This window comes from Gopherus evgoodei, chromosome 18 (genome assembly GCF_007399415.2).
Source record: "Gopherus evgoodei ecotype Sinaloan lineage chromosome 18, rGopEvg1_v1.p, whole genome shotgun sequence".
In the NCBI taxonomy this organism is placed as follows: Eukaryota; Metazoa; Chordata; order Testudines; family Testudinidae; genus Gopherus; species Gopherus evgoodei.
Window position 1 is genome coordinate 20850578 of NC_044339.1, and position 22524 is coordinate 20873101.

General features: G+C 50.6%; 1 protein-coding gene across 4 annotated transcripts in view; it reads right to left on the reverse strand.

Annotated features, from left to right (window-relative positions):
* CHD5 (chromodomain helicase DNA binding protein 5) overlaps positions 1–22524 on the reverse strand; it is an 85546-nt gene that overhangs the window by 12110 nt on the left and 50912 nt on the right. For 3 of the 4 annotated variants that reach the window (XM_030537499.1, XM_030537502.1, XM_030537501.1), the window contains 21 exons: positions 22239–22439; positions 21100–21237; positions 19740–19861; positions 19084–19257; positions 17928–18069; positions 17298–17429; positions 16305–16422; positions 14919–15043; positions 13837–14068; positions 13579–13704; positions 13087–13259; positions 11656–11830; positions 10705–10797; positions 8895–8983; positions 8568–8701; positions 7655–7799; positions 5386–5545; positions 4391–4470; positions 2688–2820; positions 1668–1757; positions 480–617 (listed from right to left, as the gene is read on the reverse strand). In XM_030537499.1, the coding sequence (XP_030393359.1) occupies positions 480–617; positions 1668–1757; positions 2688–2820; positions 4391–4470; positions 5386–5545; positions 7655–7799; positions 8568–8701; positions 8895–8983; positions 10705–10797; positions 11656–11830; positions 13087–13259; positions 13579–13704; positions 13837–14068; positions 14919–15043; positions 16305–16422; positions 17298–17429; positions 17928–18069; positions 19084–19257; positions 19740–19861; positions 21100–21237; positions 22239–22439 (2920 nt within the window). The remainder of the gene's footprint in view (positions 1–479; positions 618–1667; positions 1758–2687; positions 2821–4390; positions 4471–5385; positions 5546–7654; positions 7800–8567; positions 8702–8894; positions 8984–10704; positions 10798–11655; positions 11831–13086; positions 13260–13578; positions 13705–13836; positions 14069–14918; positions 15044–16304; positions 16423–17297; positions 17430–17927; positions 18070–19083; positions 19258–19739; positions 19862–21099; positions 21238–22238; positions 22440–22524) is intronic. The other variant, XM_030537500.1, reaches the window with a different exon arrangement.

A 22524-nucleotide genomic window follows, 5' to 3' on the forward strand; every position in this document is an offset into this window, starting at 1 on the left:
ACCAGTCTAGCTTCTCAGGCCAAGCCTAGTGAAATACAAGAAGTTAACAGCGAGCATAACTGGAATAAAGCAGATTTGGTTCTTGTAGTGGTTCCTGTTCCGATATTCTGTGGAGTTTTAATAGTCACTCAGGTATACTTTATAAAATCTGAGCTGAGTACACAGTGCCGCAAATGCTGAGGTGAGAATGACTCACATGATAAACAAGGCTGGTGATTACTGTAGCATCACAGACCAACGCAGTAGAAAACTCAAGCCAGTTCCCTGAGCTGCGCTTTTCCCAGCAGCCCGTGACTACCAGCACAGAGCGAGGACCTGGCATTGTGTTCTGGGATTGGAACTCCATTATTTTAAAGCACTGTCAGGCTCAAATCCTCTTTAACTGAATATGCAGAGAACATGTGCAAAGACTGTGCAGCTTTCGCATGCAAACCCTTTAAAAGTGACTGGGATGCTCTGTCTCAGCCCCAAACCGTTACCTGTAAAGCCACCATCAGCAATGTTGAACATGAATCTAAAGTTCATATTTTTATCCTCCTTCTTCCCATCCTCCTCTTCCTCTTTTTCACCATTTTGCTGAGTCTCACTCTGCTCCTTCTCTTCCACCTTGGTATCCTCTGCTTATCAAAGACAGTAACATCAGACGAGCACCACTGACCCTGCCACGCTGAGCTGACTTGCTATGTCACATCATTGCCCCATTAACAGCAGCAGCTCTCTCCTAAAGTCATTCTCCAAAACATCCCCATGTGGGCATATCACTAGCCTGCCTCCTGGCCTCCCATCAAGCACAAGCAGCACCCGCCAGCCGAGATGCCGTTGGAGATAGGAACGTTTGAGGCGGCTCCGGGTATAGAGCTCCACCCCCACCTCAGAAAGGAAATAAGAGGAGAGTCAGTTCTCTTGCCTGTCCCTAGAACTATTCTGAGCCACTGGCATTGCTACAACTGCTAGAAAGTGTGGTCTAGTGGTTGCAGCTGGATTAAAACTCTGTGGCTGGCCTGTGCCAGCTGACTCGGGCTAAGGGGCCATTTAATTGCAGTGTAGACGTTTGGGCTTGGGCTGGAGCCCAGGTTCTAGGACCCTGCAAGGTGGGAGGGGCCCAGAGCTCAGACTGCACCCAAGCCCAGGGAGCCTGAGTCAGGTGGCACGGGCCAACCGCGGGTGTCTAACTGCAGGGTAGAAAGACCCTAAGTCCCTCCTGAGGCCCATTCTGGCTCTCGCACAGACTCTTTGCATGCTGCTTGGCCCCCGTCTCCACTTGTGAATCCAAGCCACAGAGCGAAAGTCGGCACAAAGCGGCAGAGTACACAGCTCCCAAGTGCGCTGCCGTTTCTCACAAAGGTGAGGTGTAGGAGCCGCAAACACGGTCCATAAATGCACTTGATCATCATAATTGAGCTCTTTGGGGCTGGATCTGGCTTATCGCTATAGGTGTGTACATAGTGATAGGTGTATACATAGTGATCACAGCCTGTGGGCACCAACACAACACAAACATGAACTCGCAGGAGCTGCTTTTATATCCCCCTTTCCCTGACCAAACACACTATAGACACATGGCACACGCCCCTTCACACGCATGCACACTGCTCCAGAACACACACAACACTCTACTCTTCGTTTTTATCAGTTCTCTGTTGCAGTTCAGGCCATGGGCATCTTACCTGGCTTGTACTCTTTATCTTCCCCTTTACCTTGGCAGGCATTTAATTCTGACTTTTCCAATGGCTTTTCTTTTTCCTGAATTGCCTCATCTGCAGGAATTAAATAGGACAATGAAAGACGATTAACGGGCAGAAATGCCTACCAGTGTCGCTGGATTGATTTGCCTTTCCTATTTAAAGTTGCAAAGTATTTGTTTGCCTGCATATTACAGCTGGTAGACACATGGCCACCAGGACAGTTTTCTGTCAGAAAATGCAGTTTCATCAAAATTGAAACATTTTGTGGTATGATAGGGAAACCTCAATTTGCATCGTAAACGGATGCAAACATTACGTTATTAAAATTGAGAGCTTATTCTAGCGTTAGACCCAGCGCTAGAGCCCTCCCAGCAGCATGAGGATACACGCTCTTCGGGTGAAATTCACCCCTATGTGAGGCACCAGCACAAGACTGAAGTCCCACTTAGCGGGCATAGGCCTGTGAAAGAGGGGTGCATGTCTTCCGCAGAGAGATTAGCCACTCTGCTTTACATTACATACAAAAAAGGTTCCTTAAAAACTATGGGGAAAAATAGAATGTGATCTTGTAATTACAGATTCTACGGTAATACACACAAGGGGGGCCAATTAAGGTTGCACGGGCATTTCTTAACTTGTGGGTAATTGACGTTGCAACCTTTACATTCTTTTAATACAGTATTCTATGGACTTTCCTAGGTACAAATTCCATTATGTACAACTGTAACAACCCCATCATGCAACACTGGGAGGATTTGAACCCTGCACCTTCGGGCACTGAGGTAGAGTAGCTTGAACTACAGGACCAGCTATTAAGCTAGCAGCAGGAGAAGGCTATTATCCTCGTTGGGGGAGCACCGCATTAATGCACACAGGCTTGAACAAGGAAGGAAACAGTCTCTCCAGTGATGCTGTGACAGCTGGGTCTGCCCCAGACATCATGGATGCTGGGCGAACAAGCTCCACATGCAGCGGGTGCACCAGAGTCACAGGCTGCCTCACCTCTCACCGGCAGCCGCTCAGGCAAAGGCTCAGCCTTTTCGCTCTCTTCTTGTTTCTCTTCTCTCGGTTTCTCCTCATTTCCAGAGCTCTCTTGGCTTTCTTCATTCTCGGCTTTCTCTGCACTTGCTGGACCCTTGATTTCAAGTGAGGACACCACATTAGCCACTTTAGCTCAAAAGACTTAGGATATGTTACTGCAAAACTGCCCAGAAAGCCCTGACTATAACCGATCAGAGACACGTGGTCCAGCAGCCCTGCCTTGGCTCTGATTTACAGCTGACACCACGTCACTGAACCTCTCTGCCTCGGTTTCCCTCTCAGGAGTACTGGGGTAATACTACACAGCTATGTGGATCAGTTACTAGTGCTTTAAACATGATCCGTGAGGGAAGGCAGGTGCGTAACCCTTCCTTTGCAAAGCACCTGTCACCAGAATGTGCTACGCAGCATAAGGGCTGAGCAGTACAATTCCCATCACAGGTTTTCAGAATTCCAGGCTGTGCAGACAGACATCCCTGCCGAGTGCAGTTTGTAGATACATAAAGGGAAATAGGTTAGGAAATAATTAGCTACCTGAACAGTACCATTAAGCTGTAACAATGCCCTTGAAGAGAGGAAACGGGGGGAAATCAGGATGTGCTGTGGTGAGATTCCTACAATTCAGCCATTAGATTAGCTGCCATTTCCTACCTTGGCATATGGACTGATACATATGGGGCCACTTGCTGGCCCAAAACGAGAGTTAAGGGCCAGGGCCAGCGGGGCTCCCAGGCCAGGATCAGGATTGGGGCCAGCAGGTTGGGGTTACAGTTAAGACCTGTAGCTCTCCCCAGTTTAGGGTCAGAGTTGGGACTGCGAAAGGTTCCAGGCCAGGGTTAAGGTCAGGGCCAGCAGGACTCCCATAGGGGCCCAAGGCGAAGGTCAGGCTGGGGCCAGGCAGGGGGCGCTGTGTTCATTCACACAGGGGGGCTCACTGAGTTATTTACTCAGCCAAGGGGAGGGCGGCACCGAGCATGCATCCTTGTAATGGGATGGTGAGGGTGGGCTGCACAGGATGCTGGGAGAGCAGCAGGGAAATGCTCAGCAGGAGCTTCAGGACAAGGAGCCAGCGGATCTGAGCAGCGCTGCAGGGCACCAGGGGCTGGGGATCACTGTGCAGACCAGCGCAGACAAACGGGGTGCTGAAAGACTCTGGGCAGCGAGATGGGGCAGATGAAGCACTAGTCACTCTGGAGGCCATAAGATCAGTACTCAGGACACTCGAGGAAGGAAAGGCCACAGAAACCCTTCTGCGTGAACAGCGGTAGCCCAGAGGGTGGAGAAGCCTGCAGCATGCCCCACGCTCCGGAGCATACAAAGGTTCCTGAGACGGCAGAATATGCTGCCCCTGGGGGGAGGGAACGCAGACAAGGGCTCGGAGGATGGCAGAAGCAAGAGCCTCGTCCCTGTGGCCAGCTAGGGAAGGGTCCTCGTAAACTGCCTCTGTCTGACCTACAGCAGGTTTGGCTGGCTGAGCGGGGAGCTCTGGGAAAGGCTTTGTTGTATTTTTATTTTAGAGGAAGCGGTTGGGACACAGGGCCAAGGGAAGCAGAGAAAGAATTGCTGGTTCAGCCCAGCTCTGCTGTATCCTGGGGACACTGCGTGTGCTGCTAATGGGGTTTGCGAGCTCCATGAAAAGCAGGGTGAAAGGAACTCCTCCCTACCTGGCTCTCAGCTGGCTTCTTGGGCTTTGGCTCCATTTGTTCCTTTTCCTCTTGGAACCCCAACTGTATTTCTGTTTTGTCTGAAACAACAACAAAGGACACCACGTAAACTGCACTCTGCTGGGCCATGAGCCTGGTGCTATCGGGTAAGAGTAACCCTTTGGGAATCGAGCCTCGCTGAAAAGTGCTATTGAACTTTTCAACTGAATTCCAAGGATTATGAGTGGGAAGCTTATTTTTAAGTCAAGTGTTGCTGGTTTTAGGCAATTTCATCCTTAACTTCGAAATAGACACAAACCTCTCAAAGGCTCCATAGTAACTGCGTCTAACTGTTAACTTACCATTGTTATTGAGAGGGAAAGAACTGCTTGTAACTATGTTAGAACTCAGCAGAAGTTCCAGTGGATCCCAAATGGCCCTGTGGACCCTGGCTTCCCTGGCGTTTCAGGGTAGGCACTCACCACAGCGCTGGGAGGTCTTCTCCCGTCAGCGTCGGTAATCCATCTCCCCAGGTGGCAGGAGCTAGGCTGACGGAAGAATTTGTCTCTTTACCTAGCACTGTCTGCACTAGGGGTTAGGTCAGCATAGCTACTTCTCTCAAGGGTGAGTATTTTTCACCCCCCTGAGAGACGTAGCTCTGCCGATGTATGTCCCTAGTGTAGACGAGGCCAGTGCCTAACTCAAGAGGAGTTAACTGGTGTGTAGAGAGCTCGAGTTCACTTGGCAGTGAAGACAGCCGTTGTGGGGCGTTATCAGAGAGAAGCCAGTTGCTGTGATCTCAGTCACCATGGCCAAGATTCTCAAAAGCGACTTGTGATTTTGGGTGCCCAACTTCAAACACCCTGCAGGGCCTTGTTTGCAGAAGGTGGCAGCCTGCTTACTGGACATCTGAACAACTCCAACCACTTTTGGAAACCTGGGTCCATCTCGCTGTCTCAGCAGTTTCTGGCCCCAGGATTATGCTCTCCATAAAGCACCCTTGTTGTCACATTTACCTGGCTGTGCTGCTGGCCCAGTCTGCATATGTGCGGGGCTGGCTGGGACAGGGGTGTTTGGATCAGAAGAGACAACCTCACTGGATTTCTTGCCCTCTGGCCCCTCCGGGATCAGATCAGCGGTGCTGTACTTCCCATTGACATGTTCAAACTCCTGAACCTGAGACCCAGATACATTCATGAATAACACACCCGGTTAGCTTGTAAAATACAGTCAGACAGCAGAGCTGCCAATCAGAGAAGTTCCCAGCATTTTATAGCCTCACAGACTGTGTGGCCATCAGTGTCCGGGTGAGCACAAGCTCACAGTGGCTTTGTTGCGTTTGCCAGCCAGCAGCCAGATACTTGAGCAGATCTGACTGGCCAGCACAGTTGCCTACCCCGTGTCCGGACCAGCACAGACATTCTGCATTTTGCTGCATTCCAGGCTCAGGAATGAGAGGCAGCAGCTCTACCAGGTGAGCTAACGGGGGGCCCTTCACATGCAGAAGCAGAGCTGAGAAGTCCCCCAGGCTCCCACAGACTTTGCCTCTCACTTGCTGTCCCTGCATTTACTCTGCGGGAGACATGTCTGGAAGGAGAAGGTATCCAGTTACTAGCACGGAAGTGGCTGGGCAAACAAGTGACCATGCTAATGCCTAATGATAGTCTGCATGCATACCTGGGGTGAGACAGGTGTCACCAGAAGCCTGAACACACACAGACTGATCAGAGTTAATTTACAGGCCTGGTTCCTGCGTGGTCCATGCCGCCACTTGAAAGCTGCTTGCTTTACCTTTACTTTCTCCCCTGATGTATCTGACGTTGCTGTTCTCTTTCCCTTTCATGCCACAAGTTCTCTCCCACATGCCCCAGGCACTTCACATTGCTCTAGGTGGTTTCTCCTACACTGCATTTTCCCATCCTTCCTGGACAGTTGAGCGCAGGTGTCTCTAAAGACACCACATAAACGGAGGTCTCTCGTTTTGGCATTTTACCCTTTCCCAGTTTGATGTCAGCACCAATTCCATTCCCAGTGTGATCTCGTCTCAGAATGAACTGTGGTTGCTCACCAGAGGGTATCTGAAGGTTGGTGGCAATTAAGAACATAAGAACGGTTGTACCGGGTCAGACCAAAGGTCCATCTAGGCCAGTATCTGTCTACCGACAGTGGCCAATGCCAGGTGCCCCAGAGGGAATGAAGCCAACAGGCAATGATCAAGTGATCTCTCTCTTGCCATCCATCTCCATCCTCTGATGAACAGAGGCTAGGGACACCATTCTTTATCCTTCCTGGATAATAGCCATTTATGGACTTAGCCACCATGAATTTATCCAGTTCCCTTTTAAACATTGTTATAGTCCCAGCCTTCACAACCTCCTCAGGTAAGGAGTTCCACAAGTTGACTGTGCACTGTGTGAAGAATAACTTCCTTTTATTTGTTTTAAACCTGTTCCCTATTAATTTCATTTGGTGACCCCTAGTTCTTGTATTATGGGAATAAGTAAATAACTTTTCCTTATCTACTTTCTCAACATCACTCATGATTTTATATACCTCTGTCATATCCCCCCTTACTCTCCTCTTTTCCAAGCTGAAGAGGCCTAGCTTCTTTAATCTTTCCTCGTATGGGACTCTCTCCAAACCCCTAATCATTTTAGTTGCCCTTTTCTGAACCTTTTCTAGTGCTAGAATATCTTTTTTGAGGTGAGGAGATCACATCTGTACATACTATTCGATACAGATACAATACAATAGTACAGATACAATCAGAACCTTCACCCAAATCCAAACCAATGTTTTTTAACCACGGGATGTGGAAAGTTCCCCATCACTTGGCAACTCCGAAGACCCAGTTCAGCTAGATACTTAAGCACATGTCTAATTTTAAACACGAGTCGTTCCATTGGCTTCAGCAGAACCACTCACATGCTTAAGGTTCAGCAGGTGATTAAGTATCTAGCTGAATCAGGGTCTAACATCAAGATCAGGTGTCTTGCTCAAAGATATGCTCTGGATCAACCACAGGTGCTGGGCTGGATGCAGGAATCAGTGGGGGATGTTTTCTGGCCTGTGATGTACAGGAGGTCAGGCTGGGCGGTCAGAGGTCAAGTACGCATAGGACTTAGCAAGCAGCTTGTGTTCATAGACCCCAATGCATGTCTTTTCATTGATTCTTAGAGGCATATTCAGTGGATCACTGGCAAGAAGCCATTCAGCAGGGTCTGCGACATTCACAGGAGCTCAGAACATACCTGCAATGCCACAGTTCAAATTTTACTCACCCACCTTCTTCCTTACTAGTGACATAACTCCTATCCTCGTCAGCACGTGCTGGCGCGACAGCCCTTCTCGGGGAACACCATCCGCGAAGGTTTCGGCACCATCAGCTCCAGGCTCACATAAATGTCTCATAAACAAAGAGACATAAGCCCTGGGAAATGAAAGGAAGAGTTCAGTCTGACTGAGGTGCCCTGGACTCTCCTCCCCGTGCGGAGCGCGTGAAGTTCTTGTTCCCGACCGGAACCTCAGGGGAGGGAGAGAAGCCATGTGTATTTATAGGGAGCCATTCGTTTTGCTCTCCTTTAGTTTCCATACTGTGGGTCAGTGTCTCTCCGGGTGTGAAGTGTAATTATTTATAGCACTGGAGCAGTAGAGTCTCCATTGCAGTGTCCATCCTGAAGAGCTTACAAGCTAAATGATGCAGTTGCCTAGGAAACCTGTCAAGATAGGCAAGGGCTGATGGCCTGTCCAAGCCCGGGGTCCCCTCCACCGACGCAGAGCCTGGGCAGTGACCATGCTAGGGGCTTCATGGCTCTTTGGAGCACAGTTCTGATTGGGAAGTCTTGTTCGTCATTTCTACAGAGCCAACAGCTGCTTTTAACTGACTGTGCCATGTCCTGTGTGAGCCCTTCTGCCTCTCCCTCGCACCAAGGGGGCGGCCTGAGGAGAGACCGACTCTAGGCGAAACTCCACTGAAGTGAATGGAGCGGGGCCTGGTTACGGGAGCTGTGGCCTGGTATATCCAGGGCAATTGCCGGGGTCCACACACTGGGCAATGCAAACGCCCCCCCGGGGAGCCGAGATTCTCTCGAGTGCTTGCTTGTACGGCATGCGTGAGAGAGTCCAATGAAAATGGCAGAAAGCAGCCAACCAGAGCCCAGAACCAGGAGCTGTCTGTGTCCCTCCAGGGAGCCTTTACCTAAACTCCTTCTCGCTTTTCCCGCGAAGGTCTCGGACCAGCCAGTGAGAGTTGAACGCGTCCTGGGGCGGCATGCCCCACCGCATGATAGCGTTCAGGAAGGCCTTCCGCTGCCGGGCATTAAATCCGAGCACCTGCAGAGAGCACGGCCATTAGCATAACCCTGCAAGAGCACAGGACATCTCTGAGCACCACATACACTGCAGCAGGGTTTAGCCAGAGCTAGTCTGAACAGAATTGACGATACAAGTATGACTCAGGCCAAGCACCCCAACGGGGTAAGGTTGGCTCTGGCTCTACCCCTATGGCAGTCACACTATGGCTTACCTCAATGTTCCCCCCAACTCTTGCCAGCAGAGGGGGCAGAGGCTTGTCTCGGTCGCTCTTCAGTTGCCTCCGTGACTGTCTCCTGCCACCTACAGACAATTGACATACTCTGTAAAGAAGCCACATTTGCTGATGGAGAAAACCCGGAGTGCCAGCCCTGGGACAGGTCTGCAGGCACACCAGAACCAGTCCCTGCACTGCTCTGATGTGGATATTACTGTAGGTTCCCTCAGCATACACACCAGTCATTACAGGCTGGGACAGATGGTGCTTGTGACCCATGTGCAGGTCCCAGTAAGATCAGAAGGGATGTGGCACATGAGCTGTGGCCAGGATAAGGCTGTAGGGAGAAGTCTGGTACCTTAAAGTGGCTCACAGCAGTGTCCCAGAATCCTCTCTGCAAACAAGACAGAAGCAAACTCTGTGCACACCCTGGCCAGAGCAGGAACATCACTGCTGGGCCTTGAGTTCTGGGCAAGCCATTGTGTGCATCAGGGTCCAGTTCTCTGTGCATCACACCGCTGTGCCGGAGAAATCATCCTGCATTCATTCCCGCTGAAAAGCCCTGGGTGCTTGAACACAATGGCAGCTTTATGGGTCTAAGCTGTTGTTTTCCTGGGGACCTCTTGTGGCCACACCTGGTACATCTCCCTCATGCACTGCAAGGACCCACTGAATTCAGCCTGTGGCTTAGGAGAATTTGCAGGCTGTACATAACAGGCTCAGTGGGGAACACCCACAGAGATGCAGGATGCTTTTGTAGAACAGGTGTTGGTGCGCAGGTCCAATGCAGATGGTGACCCGTCTCCCACTGGCTAATGTCACACAGCAATGCAGCAAAGGGAACGCTCTTGATATGGTCAGCGATGGCCAGGCAACATCCTACCCAGCACACCCGTTCCACCTGCTGTCAAGACGGCCCAGGGATGGATCATATCTCCTAAGAGCCTCTCACCACAGCGCAAGGACTAGACTATAACTGTGTCTGGGACCCGAGAGGCTGTGACATCTAAGTGTAAGGGAAAGAGCTAGGCACAAAAGGAGGCCTCCTGGCAACGCCAAACCAGACCCACCTTAGCGACCAATTACCCCTCGTGCCATTAAACAGCTGATACTGGGCTCAGGTCACAGCAACATGCTGCCACGTGGGGAGCTGAGCTCGAGCTGCGGCACATTGGGCCGCTGAGTAGCGGAGAAGGAAGCATCGTGTATCATTCTGGAGTGAGCCAACGCCTGGAGCAGCACTGACCAGCTCCAGGAAGAAATTCTCTCTCAAAGGAGGCAGCATCCTGAAGCCTTTGGGGGAAGCAGGATGGTAAAGGCAAAGTGAAGAAGACCCTCACAGAGGACAGACTCCTGCAAGCCTCTCCAGGATGGTCTGCCTCCAGGCCCCATCTCGTCCCAGGGACATTCAGCATCCATGGCCCATTCAGTCCACAGCTGCTCCTCTGAGACCACCAGCAAGCACAACAATTGGTTCCAGGGGCTCTTTTGACACAGAGCTTCTCTATGAAGAACCAGGCTGGGATGTTCCAGGCATTTCAGAAAGACCCAAAAGCCCGCAAATGGAGCCAGTGTGCAGCCACTCCTGACCGAGGCCAGAAGAGGAGCAGGGGGCTAACAGGGGTACCCCACCTCTCAAATCTGCCACCCACCAGCCAGTCTCCTCCAGCCAATATGGTTTTATCCAGTTTGCCTGTCTGTCATTCTCGAAGGACCTGGCGCTGGTGAGGGCAACTCAGGGAGGTAGGCAAATCCCTGGTGCTGTCGGGAGGGAGGAATTTGAAGAGTAATAAATGCCATAACTCACTCTGACCTTCGGGTCTTTCTTCAAAGTCTTCATCTTCATCCTCGGAGCCGATGGAGTATTCGGACTGGTTATCAGAGAGCTCATCCTGCCACTCTGCAGAGCACAGGGGGACAGAGGTCAAAGGAGCGGTCTTGTGCCAGCCAACCTCTCCACATGCCCTCAGGAGAGAGATCTGGGACTCAACACAGGGACGAGCTTTCTCTAGAGATGTTTGGATGGACCTAGTCCTTCTACTTGCCAAGGCCTTTCCCACCTGAGCGGCAGAGAGGGGCAGAAGTCTGGCCACTGCTGCCAGTGTGAGAAGCCCCTGGTAAGGGGGGCATTTCCCCATCTTTGCCCCCCCATCCCAACACAGAGGGGTGGTGGGGACCAGCTGGAATACAGCTCTGCTCTGCCAATTCACAGCTGATGGATGGGGTCCCTTGAGGAGCATAACCAGCTGGCATCACTGAGACCAATGCATGGCATCCTAGCCACCAGACTGATTCCACCTACTGTCAAGACAGAGCATGGCAGGACCATGACTCCAAAGAGTCCAGCGCTACAGGACGAGAACTAACCCTAGTTGATGTCACGTCCTCTCAAGACCTAAACAACCCCTTGGCTGCTCTGATTTGTGTCAAGACCAGGACAAGCTGGGGCTCACGGAGCCATAACCTGCTCTCTGAGAACCTCCCATCCTTGAGATCCTGCCCAGGATCTCTAAACTCTGATTGCAATACATTGTTTATCCATGTGCTCTGCATACAATACCTGTCCCATACCATCTCCCCCTCCCCCCGGCACTAGTAACACGGCAGGAGAACAGCTCAGCCAGTGGCAGAGCGACTGTCACCCCTCAAACACCAAGTGCAACTGAAAGCCTAGTCATGCTCCTTTTTCTCAGTCAAAACCCAGCAGCCCAACCCCCTTTACAGCGGTCCCATGCGGATCTGAAGGCAGAAGTCGTACCTTGGTCCTCTTGCGAGGCATCATTGTAATTGACCTGTTTGCGGATCCTCTTCCCTTTGCCAAGGTTCCTGGCCAGATCTTCCTGCTGCTGCTCGTAATGGTGCCTGAGCAGCTTCTCCCAGTAGTCGGGGTCCACATTCTCCTCCTGTTTGATGATCTCTCGTTCAACCTCCTCCTGAAAGCAAAGGAGAGTGAGACGGTGGTGAGCATAGGCGATCTCAGCTCCATGCTAGCCCTGCCCCAAACAGACCCCCCATTCCTGAAAGGCACTTCAAAAAGAGGAGGGCTGAGAGCACACGTGCCGGGGATGCCGGGGCTTCAAGCGCTGCCAGCCCTGCAGGCAGGAGACTCTGCCTCTGTCCCTTATTACCCAGGTGCAAACGTTATGTTCAATAAACTGTCCCGCTTCAGCTCCTGCCATTTCTCCTACCCAGCAATGGCGACCTTGGTGCCAGGGCACAGCTGGGTGTCAGCCTGGGGCACTGCTTCCTGCCAGCCATTCGTACCCCCAAAACACCCCCTACAATCATGGCTGTGTAACCCTGCTAATGTCCAGGGGGAAATCTGCTAGGGCTTCCAGAAATAAGCACCCAGGGTGGGCTTGAGAGAGATGAAGAAGAGCAAGTCCAGCGACTGTCAAGGGAGTAAGCGGTAGTGGGATGATACGTGAGAAGCAGCGTGCTTGGTCCCAGACTCCCAGGGGTTTTGTCTGCTGGGCAGACACACCCCTCTGTAGATCAAAATAAATGCAACTGCTGCCTTGGGGGCAGGTCATTCCCTTGAAGCACGGGGGTCACGCCAGGAGAGGTGGGCAATGAGGACAGGACACCCCACTCAGACACCATCTGTCAGGGTTTTATCTGGCCCCACTCACCATGTGCCTAAGAGTCTCCTCACAGCACCCCTGGGAGGCAGGGCAGCGCTGTTACCCCACGTTACAGAGGGGCACTGAGACACTTGTTGAGGGTCACACAGGGAGTCTGGGACAGAGCACAGAACTGAACCGCCCTCTGTGGGCGCGCTGGAGCCGGGCTATCCAGAGGCAGCTGTAGGACAGGTGAATTCGCCTGGCTGGGGCTGTCTCCACACCCAGCAGAAGGCTCAGCTCTGTCTGTGGAGTGGTCTCAGAAGCTGAGATTTCACTGGTAGAATAGGAGGGCCACGTGCAGCCTCCTTCTCCAGCCCCAGAACGTGGCAGGCAGCAGCCATGCCAGGCCCGAATCTGTGGGTCCCAGCGTCGCAGAGCACCTGCCTCTCGGGCAGCTCTGTCCGCTGAACTCAATAAACGCTATCATGCACATGGAGGGCGGGGGGGTGATTCCCGGCTTCTGCAGAATTATTTGCCAAACACAAAAGAAAAGAGGAGGAGGAACCACAAACGGGAAAGTACCCAGAAAGATTAAATTCAAGACATGATACTAATCACATTACCACACCGTCCTCTTCTCGCACAACATACTGGGCCACTTTAAAGGAGCTGAGATACTCGTTCATGTTCTGCAGCTCCGTATCGTCAGTAGCGTCCTGGTTCCGATCCAGAAGCTTCGAGATGGCAGCGTCGTCGTAGTGGATCACACTGCTGTCCTCCACGTCCTTATTGTCTCCTGAATGGCACAACCAGGGAGGCGTGAGAGCACCCTCCCCAGAGCTGGGAACAGAGCACTGCCTTGATGTTCCCCTCCCCAGAGCCAGGTGCATGGGAAGGGGAACGAAGCACTAAGGAATTGCACAGAGGCAGAGGAACAGGCGAGCAAATGGCACGTAAACTTGCAAACAAGCTGCAAAAGCCTAAGTCAAGGATCTTCTGGCTACAAGCTTGCTGATCCCTTTCGTGTCCTCCACACCCTCCCCTGACACTGTGCTCTGCCTAATCCCAGCAGTCAATGCCATCGGGGGGCAGCAGTTCTCTAGCGCTTTACGTACCTGGCGGGGTGCTGCCATGTTTCTTTTTCATGCTTGGAGTGATGGCACCCCCTTTGGATGACGGTGCTTCGGGAAAGGGGGTCATAGGGTCAGGCATGGTGATCCGCTGGCCCTGCGACATCATGCCTGAAACAGAAAGGGCAGCGGGGATGTGGGTGGGCTGGGAAGTGGCAAGACAATACAGGCTGGTGAAGCGTAAAAAGACCTTGTACGTTCTCTTGGGCTTCTCATTCAGGACATTTTCCCTTCCCGTCTCACCTTCCACATCGTCTTTGAAGAGCTCTTCCGTCCCAAACTTCAGAATGTCGTCCAGCTCTTGCTTAGTCATGGAGCCCGACTTGGAGCCCAGCCCTGGACGGACGACCAAGTGGGTCAGCATCATCTTCCTCTTGGCCACTTGGGTGATGCGCTCCTCCACGGAGGCTCTCGTCACAAAGCGGTAGATCATCACTTTCTTGTTCTGTCCGATGCGGTGAGCTCTGCTGAACGCCTGTGGGGAACAGCGCCTTGGGGAGTTACTGACAAGCCTTGTCTGACCAATCCTTGGTCTCAACAACCAACTGGGCCCTTCCCTCCATGTCACCAGCAAGTCACGCACAGGGGCACAGTCTGGGGACAGGAACCCCCCATTCTCATCCTGACAGTGGGACTCTAGACAGTCAGTGTTTCCAATACTTACGGGCGTTACAGGCTGAGTTGGGAGCAGTGAACAAAGGGCGAGCAGTAAACCAAGAACCTGCTAGCTGCAAACACGTTCTGCATTTATCCTCCATCCCCCTCTCCTAACAGGGGAGGAAATCTCATTGGAGGGGTTGAAAAGCTTGTGTGTAACTGAAGGGCAATAGTTCATTAGCACCATTTACCTGGAAATGGGATCTACACCGCGTTTCCCCTTCACTTTTCCATGGTTACTAGGGCATTTGCTTTGTGTCTTAGGAGTCTCACCTACTCCAGATGCTTACTGCCCACCCCAGTGGGAATGGTCAGCTAGAGAGTTCACAAGTGGCTCATGTGAAAACAACAGCAGCAGCATCCCAAATGTGAGAAGAAATAAGCAGCACGATGCAGTGAGAATCCTATGGAACAAAGACCCTCTTCTCATGAAAAATGTCTGCCATAGAAAACAAAGAGGCCAAAGCAATCCCAGAAGCCACAGAAAGCAGAAGAGCTTTGAAATGGAGTCACCTCTTCCTAAATTTTCCAAGAAGCATCAGCAGCTCTTTAGAGGAAAAAACTATTTAAATTTACACTGCGTGCCAGCAAGCGTACAGGAAATGCAAATGGGAGGATGCAGCTGGAACGTACTCACTATAGCGTAAGGAAAAGAAAGCGCAACACACCTGGATGTCATTGTGGGGATTCCAATCAGAATCATAAATAATGACGGTGTCGGCCGTTGCAAGGTTTATGCCCAGACCCCCAGCTCGGGTAGAGAGAAGAAAACAGAACTGCTGAGCACCAGGAGCTGAGGAAGACAAACCCACAAGGTGGCGAAAGGTGAGACTGAAAGGGACGTTGGTTTAGCTGGACATGCAGGACATTGTGTTTAAGAGATAAAACACAGGGAGCATTCAGTCTAAACGAACCCACCAAAAGCAAACTTGATGCTTAGACAGGAGGGGGTGGATTAACAAGTGTGTCAGTCACTAGAAATCTGTTATTGGGACAAAATAAAACACCGGCTCACAGAGGAAACTTGGCAATTCACTGAGACATACGAGTCCTTCAGACTAGGCAGCACCTGTCACTGACACCCTGCGACATGATTAAAAGCGTCTAAGTCAACATGTTACAAAGATCCCTCATTATGCTGCACAGTGCTGGACTTGCAAATGTGAGCCCGACAGGCATGTCTGCAAAACCCACTCCGGCATAGCACGTGTGCGCCTGGGGCATGCAGTTACCTGCTTCACGAGCAAAGGCAGGGTTTGGTGGGCACAGATAGCCAGACTCTGAGCTCGGCTGCAAGGTGTCAATCCATGTGATTGCACACAGGCGTTTTGGCTGGCTCACCTGTTGCCTTTTGGAAAACCTGGCCCAGAACATCTGTCAAGTTTTCAGCTGTCTGACTATATTTAGCACACTAGCTCCACAAGAGTTAGCACAAGTCAGTGCACGCGAGCTGGGAATCACGAGCTCATAGTGTGGACGTAGCCTTAGTAATTACTGACAGACTGAAAACCACTTTGCTCTCAGACACCCCTAGCTGCATTGGGCCCAGCAGTGCTCACTTCGGTGAGTTCAGCTCTCAGTGTCAGGAGTTGTGGAAACAAGTAAGTGGATTCATGTTCTGGATTATTCAGATTCTTTGCGTTGCGTGCACTGCCTGTTTCAAGTGCTAGTACACTTGGGAGACCAGGCTCCTTAAGGGGCGCACATTGAAACACTAGTTTCGGGAAAGTGCAGCTTGCACATGTGCAGGGAAGTAGCTATCAACATGCTGCACACGGCCACCCATATTCACCAGCTGGCCAATACTCAGCCAGTCAGACACCACGTTATACACTGGTTCCATCACTAGTGCAGCCGGTGCAACTACACACACAGACTTAGCACTGTGTTAGTCACCTGCCTGATACAGAACAAAACTCCTGTGGCTCACCCTCAGAACCGTTACCCTCCAAGACATTAAACCGGCATCCTAGATTGCTGCCTGCACCATGCATGGAAAGGAAAGCTCAGATTTTTTGGTATTCTTTACAAATAATAATAATAATAATGCACACCATTAAACCTGTCGATGGCTTCCTGTCGCAGGCCTCCCGTGATCCCTCCATCTATCCGCTCGTACTTGTAACCCTCGTACTCCAGGAAATCCTCCAGCAAATCCAGCATTTTCGTCATCTAGAGAGAGAATCCCACCATAAGCCGTTGCGCACTGCCCTGGAGTGTGGGACTAGGGGGCACACAAATGCAATACTTGGGGGGAGATTTTCCCTGAAAACAAAAAGTGGGTTTGGCCAGTGGGAAATGACATCTCACCCCTGGAAACCGAGCTGCCGAAAGGAGCAGGCATGTGGGTGCCATTTGCACACACACACACACATGTGTTTGGAAGCCTGAGGCGCTGTTTGCATTACCCAGAGGGCTGATCTGGGCCTAAGAGCATAATTCCAAGGGCGCCACCCCCAATTCCAAATCATAGCCCCAGCGTATGACTGAATAGAAACAGCAGTAACATTATAAACAAGCTATTGAGATATTAATTGCCATTATAGGGCACCTTTTATATGAGTTCTTAGCGTGCTTTGCAAGCACTTGCAAATTAAGCCTCAAAAATCCCCGGGCACATGAATTAGTATTATTATCTCTGTTTTACACATGGGTAAAACTATGTTAAGAACGATTAAATGACTTGCCAAAGGCCATAGATCAAGTCATTGGTGGAGCCGGGAATACAACCCACATATCCTTACTCCCAAAATCTGCTGCACTAACCCCTAGATACACTGTCACCATTTCTCGGATTCATCTCATCTGTATCTAATAAAAATCCCCTAGTACAGAAACAGATGTAGAAAAACCATTCTGGTCCTTTACCTTCAACACAATTAACAGCGTTTGTGATCAAAATGACACCGCAGGGAAGTGAGGCTAAAACATTCGCCTGTCACTTAGTAAATAAAATATCCAATTGGAGGAGACTCCTTCCCTCCAAATTCCCAGAGCTTTGGGCTTTGAGTCTTGAAGGTGAGAGGAAAGAAATTCTCTTCACTCACCTGGGAGAAGATCAGGACCCTGTGTCCCCCATCTCGCAGCTTCTTCAGCATCTTTTGCAGCAGCATCAGTTTCCCAGAAGATTTAACCAAAGAATTCCCATCATAGGATCCATTTGGCAAAACCGGAGCCTCCTGAGAACAGCGTAAGTGGATCCTTGGTTGGTGGAGGGAGTCTTTACTTTTGCCATTCTAGGGGCACAGCCTGTCCACACTGAAGTCAATGGAGGATTGCCACCAATTTCAGCGGGAGCAGGATTCAGCCCCCTAGACGATTATTATAAATGGTCAGTTGGGGGATGAGGTCAGAGACACAGCCTGTTGGCTACCCACTTGCTCTGCCTGCTGGATGTCTGTGGTGGTTTTGTAACATTAAACATAAAACTAGCCAAACACTGAAGTCCGCAAGCCATGCTGGAGAAAGATTAATGAGAAATTCACTGGGTCTGAGAGGAGATGCCCACCTCAGATTTTCAGGCCAGAAAAAATTGCCTGCCTTTAAGATGATTTTGATGTAACAACCTGGAGGATGCCTTGAGCATGTGTATTGAAAAGAAAAGGAGCAGAAACACTGGCCCTCGTCAATGCACACATACATTATAGATCTGGAGCTTCTGAAGTGAGATAACTTACCACAGCAGCCACAGGAAAGAGGTACGGGTGATTACAGCACTTCTTCAAATCCATCATGATATTGAGCAGCGACACCTGGTTCCCACCGCCTTTGGAATTCAGGGCTTCAAAATTCCTCGTCAAGATGAACTTGTAATACTTCCTGCATTAACAGTGATGGGCAAGGCATTACCACCAACATGGGACTGGCCTAAGAGGAATGAAGGGATGAAATTCATCCCATTGACTTCAATGGAGTTACACCAGGAAAAGAACTGGCCCAGACACTTAAAAAATGTGATTCTGTCTCTGCAGGTCCTGGGCAGTCGAGTTACTCCACTGCTCTCTTGGATAACTCAGTCCCGGTGAGAGTCCTCGGACGAGGTGGGTGGGTGAAGTGTTAAGAAATATTCCTGCTGCTGTGAGAAAAGAGCTTGTGCCCCAGAGTGGGTATTTCCAGGAAGATAAATTAACCTTTCCCTGCTGCTTCTCCTGAATGTCAGTGGAAAGCTGGGACCGTCAGCAAAAAACAGATGGACTGTACCCAGGCATGCAAGACCAGCCTTCAGCCCAGCTGCTCTAGCCTTGACCCAGAGCACTCCCACTGGACTCAGAGGAGTGACTCCACATCTACACTGGTGTAACTGAAAGCAGAATCTGGCCCCGAGGGCTTAATGCATTCAGCAGTAGAGCAAGCGGATTTTACCTCGGGGAAGTCTGACTATTCAGGAGAACACCAGGTGCATTCTGGCGAGAGAGTGCTGTAGCATTCATACTCCACACAGCTCCAGCTCTCAGGCTTCCAATGGCTAGGAGAATTTTAATGATTTTTCAGATCCCTCATTTTTGCCATGTGCCAGGCGCTGCACAGGGCAAGGAGCCAGGCTTCCATTTACCAAATCCTCTGTCAGAGGAACTTGTCCCACCCAGCTGCCATGACAGTGTGACCTCTCCGAAGGAACCAGGGCCGCTAACTCTTACCAAGGCTGAATGCTTCAGAGCAGATTGTGGTGTGTGGCCTCTCCCCTAACAATCCATTTCAATGCCTTCCACATAGGCTGCGGTCTCACTGCACCAAGCACCAATGAGACAGCACGAAAGGAACCAATGGCATTGTGCCCTTGTGCTTCCAGAAGAATCATCTGTAACCCTCTGTGATGTAGTTACTAGCACTTACTTCTGCATCTGGCTGAGTTCCACTCTCACAATCAGCTCTGTTTTCGCAGGCATGTTCTTGAACACGTCTGCCTTCAGTCGCCGGAGCATATGGGGACCCAACAGATCATGGAGTTTTTTTATCTGGTCCTCCTTGGAGATGTCAGCAAACTCTTCCAGGAATCCTTCCAGGTTGCTGTAAAAATAACCCATAATGAGATAGCACATAGCAGGTCATGGGAGACTCATAGTGCAAGCAATTCATATGCTCAGGATTTAAATGAAGAGAGCTCTACAGAATACAATGGAAGCATCCTCCCACCATGTGAATGTAGTTCCAGTTATACAGAGGAGTGGTACATGTCACGTAGAGCAGATTTACTGCTACTGTTCCGACATGAGACGTTAGCCAAGTTCCAAAGCCACCAACGCCTCCTTCTCGGGAGGAAGAGGACGGATCTAAGAACCTTTTACCCACAAGTCCAGTGACTGCTGGGGAAGGCAATAATCCCAGATGGGAGTATCCCAGAACTATATACATGTAATGTTTATAACATGAATATTTATTTATTCTAGCACAGTGCTGCGACTGTTTCCTTCTGCCATCTATCCGTTGGTCTGTCTGCCTGCCTCTCTGTGACACTCACACAGCCAGCGAAGGGAAATAGTGCAACTTACTTAAACCTCTCCGGGGTCAGGAAATTGAGCAGGTGAAAGAGCTCCTCTAAGTTGTTCTGGAGCGGCGTTCCAGTCAGCAGCAGCTTGTAGTCAATCTTGTAGCTATTTAATACCCTAAAGAACTTGGACAAGAAGCCGAGTCAGGTGGGAGCAGTTCAGTTGGGGGGCAGGGGGACCTGCTTGGTCATTTTAGAACTTTTGGTTCTGCTAATCTGAAGTGCAGCTGATGCGTGTAGTAGCCTCCACTCCCTCCTCTTAGCCATCCCAGCCACCAGACCCCATCGTTCAGACTAGCCCAGGGAACCCTTTCTCTCCCTAGGGAGACCTGGAGGAGTTCCTCTAACCAAGGTGACACTGGCTGCCCTGCGGAAACGATCATCCTGCTAGCATGACTTGAGTAAATCTCACGTGGTTTGAAACTGAATCTGCCCTGGGCTTCTTGTGACTGGAAGAAGTCTCTCAATTTCCCTCAGTCTTTCCATTTCCAAGCCAGAAAAGCTTGGGAGCCCTGAGGATGCATCTCATTTAGCCCAAGGGGACAGAGGGAAGGAGAGGGGGTGTCTTCCTTTGCCCTCAGGTGAGCCCTTCAGGCTGGCCTGGCAGCTGTGCTGACCCGCTCTGTGGCGTGGGGTAGGGGCTATCACCTCAAGGCTTCTCCACCAGGCGGGTAAGCCAGTCCATTGTGGGCCATGGAGGGGAGTGAATCCTGCAAGGTCAGCTCCCTCCCCGACACTGGCAACACACTGCTGCTGCTGGACTCGGCAATCTTTTATTATTATTATTTCTAATCTCTTCAGTTTAGCTCACATCAAAGTAGCGCCCTGTGGAGTCTGAATGCCAACCGCCAGGTTTCTTCTTCCTTTGCTCCTCTTTTCTGTGTTTTTACCTCCATTTGGAATCTGTGACTGTCACCAAACAGACTCCCCTGCTCCCACCCTGGGACACCCCAGGCAGGCAAAGGGTCCCGTCCTCCTCCTCTCTCTTCCCCCAGCTCCCATCAGAGACAGCCTGAAGGCTCCCCTGCACTCCAGCCATGCCCCAAACATGCCAATCACATCTGCAGACTTGAGCGTGTCTGGACCACCGCCTGCCTCACCAAGCTGCCAGCTGTGCTCCAGTGACAGGACCTGTAATGGCTGCGATGATGCAAGAGGCAGGAATAATCCAGATGAGATTCAAACCCCAAGCAGAGTTTGGGGGAGGGGCGGGAAATTATCTTCTGATGTGCTGCAACCTGAGCAAATCTGTTCTGGACCCACAGAGGGGATCTAAGAGGAGTGTAGCCTCGATGGGGCAATGCCTGGAATGGTAAATGCACATCCAAGTAACATTCTTCCCAGCTGTCATGAAAGATACCTACTTTGGATTGGTTGTTCTTCAGCCTGTGAGCTTCATCCACCACCAGACATGCCCACTCTATAGAGCCTAAAACAGCCTGATCAATAGTGATCAGCTCATAGGATGTGAGCAGGACGTGGAATTTAATCTGGGCTTCTTTCTAGATGAAATAAAGAGAGAGAACATCACAGATTAAAGAGACCAAGGGGACATGGTTGCCACCAGCCCTCAATGCTTCTGTATACTACACACATCCCAACACGTGAAGAAAAATGTGGACTTGTTTCAACCGCACTGCAAAATGCCAGCAAGCCCAGTCTAGGAATGAATCAAGCCAGCAGAAAATCTATATCCATCTGAGCATTAATATGAATTAGGGAGCTATATACCAAACAGAAAAGGATCCTGCAGAAATCTGTAAAGCCCATCATAAATCTGCTGCATTTATAAACAGTGTCAGGTTTTCTCTTTGGAGAACAGTTGATTCAGCTTCTTAGGAATCTCACCCTCTGTAGGTCAGACTGTGCTCTCATTTGCACTGGTGTAAATTCCAAGTAAATCCATTGGCTTCAGGAGAGTTACTCTGGATTTAAACTAGCACAAATGAGTGCAAAAATTTCCCATCCCTACTTCTCTCCCTCCCCTCCTGCTGGAATCCTGCTCTCTGATGTTCTGATTCACAGGCCAGTCCACATGAAACAGAAACTACAGTTCTCTATCTTACAGAGAGTGCTAAACTGAGAAAATCATATGGGGAAGGAGCCTGGATCCTGGCACAAAGAATACAATTTACCAGAGTCCAAGGACAGCAAATACCCTGCTGCAGTGGTCATGTAGGTGGGTGGAACACATATCCCAGGGACAAAGAACCTGTCTCAAAGCCATTAGACAGAATGAGAGCTGAGATAATGGGAGCTCAGATGAGCATGAGGAGTTTACAATTCCCAAGGCAGCCCCAAAGAGAGAAACAGATGCCTGGAGAGGCTCATTAAGAGAGAGTTTCTTTTGCCATTTGTTAGCAGGCTTAGAGAGGAGAATTTCTCTACATACCCAACAAGTAAGACAGTTAATCTTTCCTAGCATCTTTCACCCTCTCCCTTGCCAATAGTAAAATTTGCTTTGCCTCAGGCAGGGTCAGGGGTGTAGCTAGCCAGGACTTACTTTCATTCGGAAAACCTTCTTCCCACTCCGGATGGCATTGTCTTCAAAGGAGAACTCATTTTCTCGGATCACAGCCCGGCTTTCCTTATCCCCCGTGTAGGTCACCACATAGAAGTCAGGTGCCCACATCTCAAATTCTCGCTCCCAGTTGATAATAGTGGAGAGAGGGGCACTAACCAGATACGGCCCTTTTGAATGGCCCTGTTCAGAAAGACAAATTCCAGGTGAGTATGCTGCACCCAGGCTCCGAGACGCCAAGGAAGTAAGGACTGTCTCTGTGGGTGCC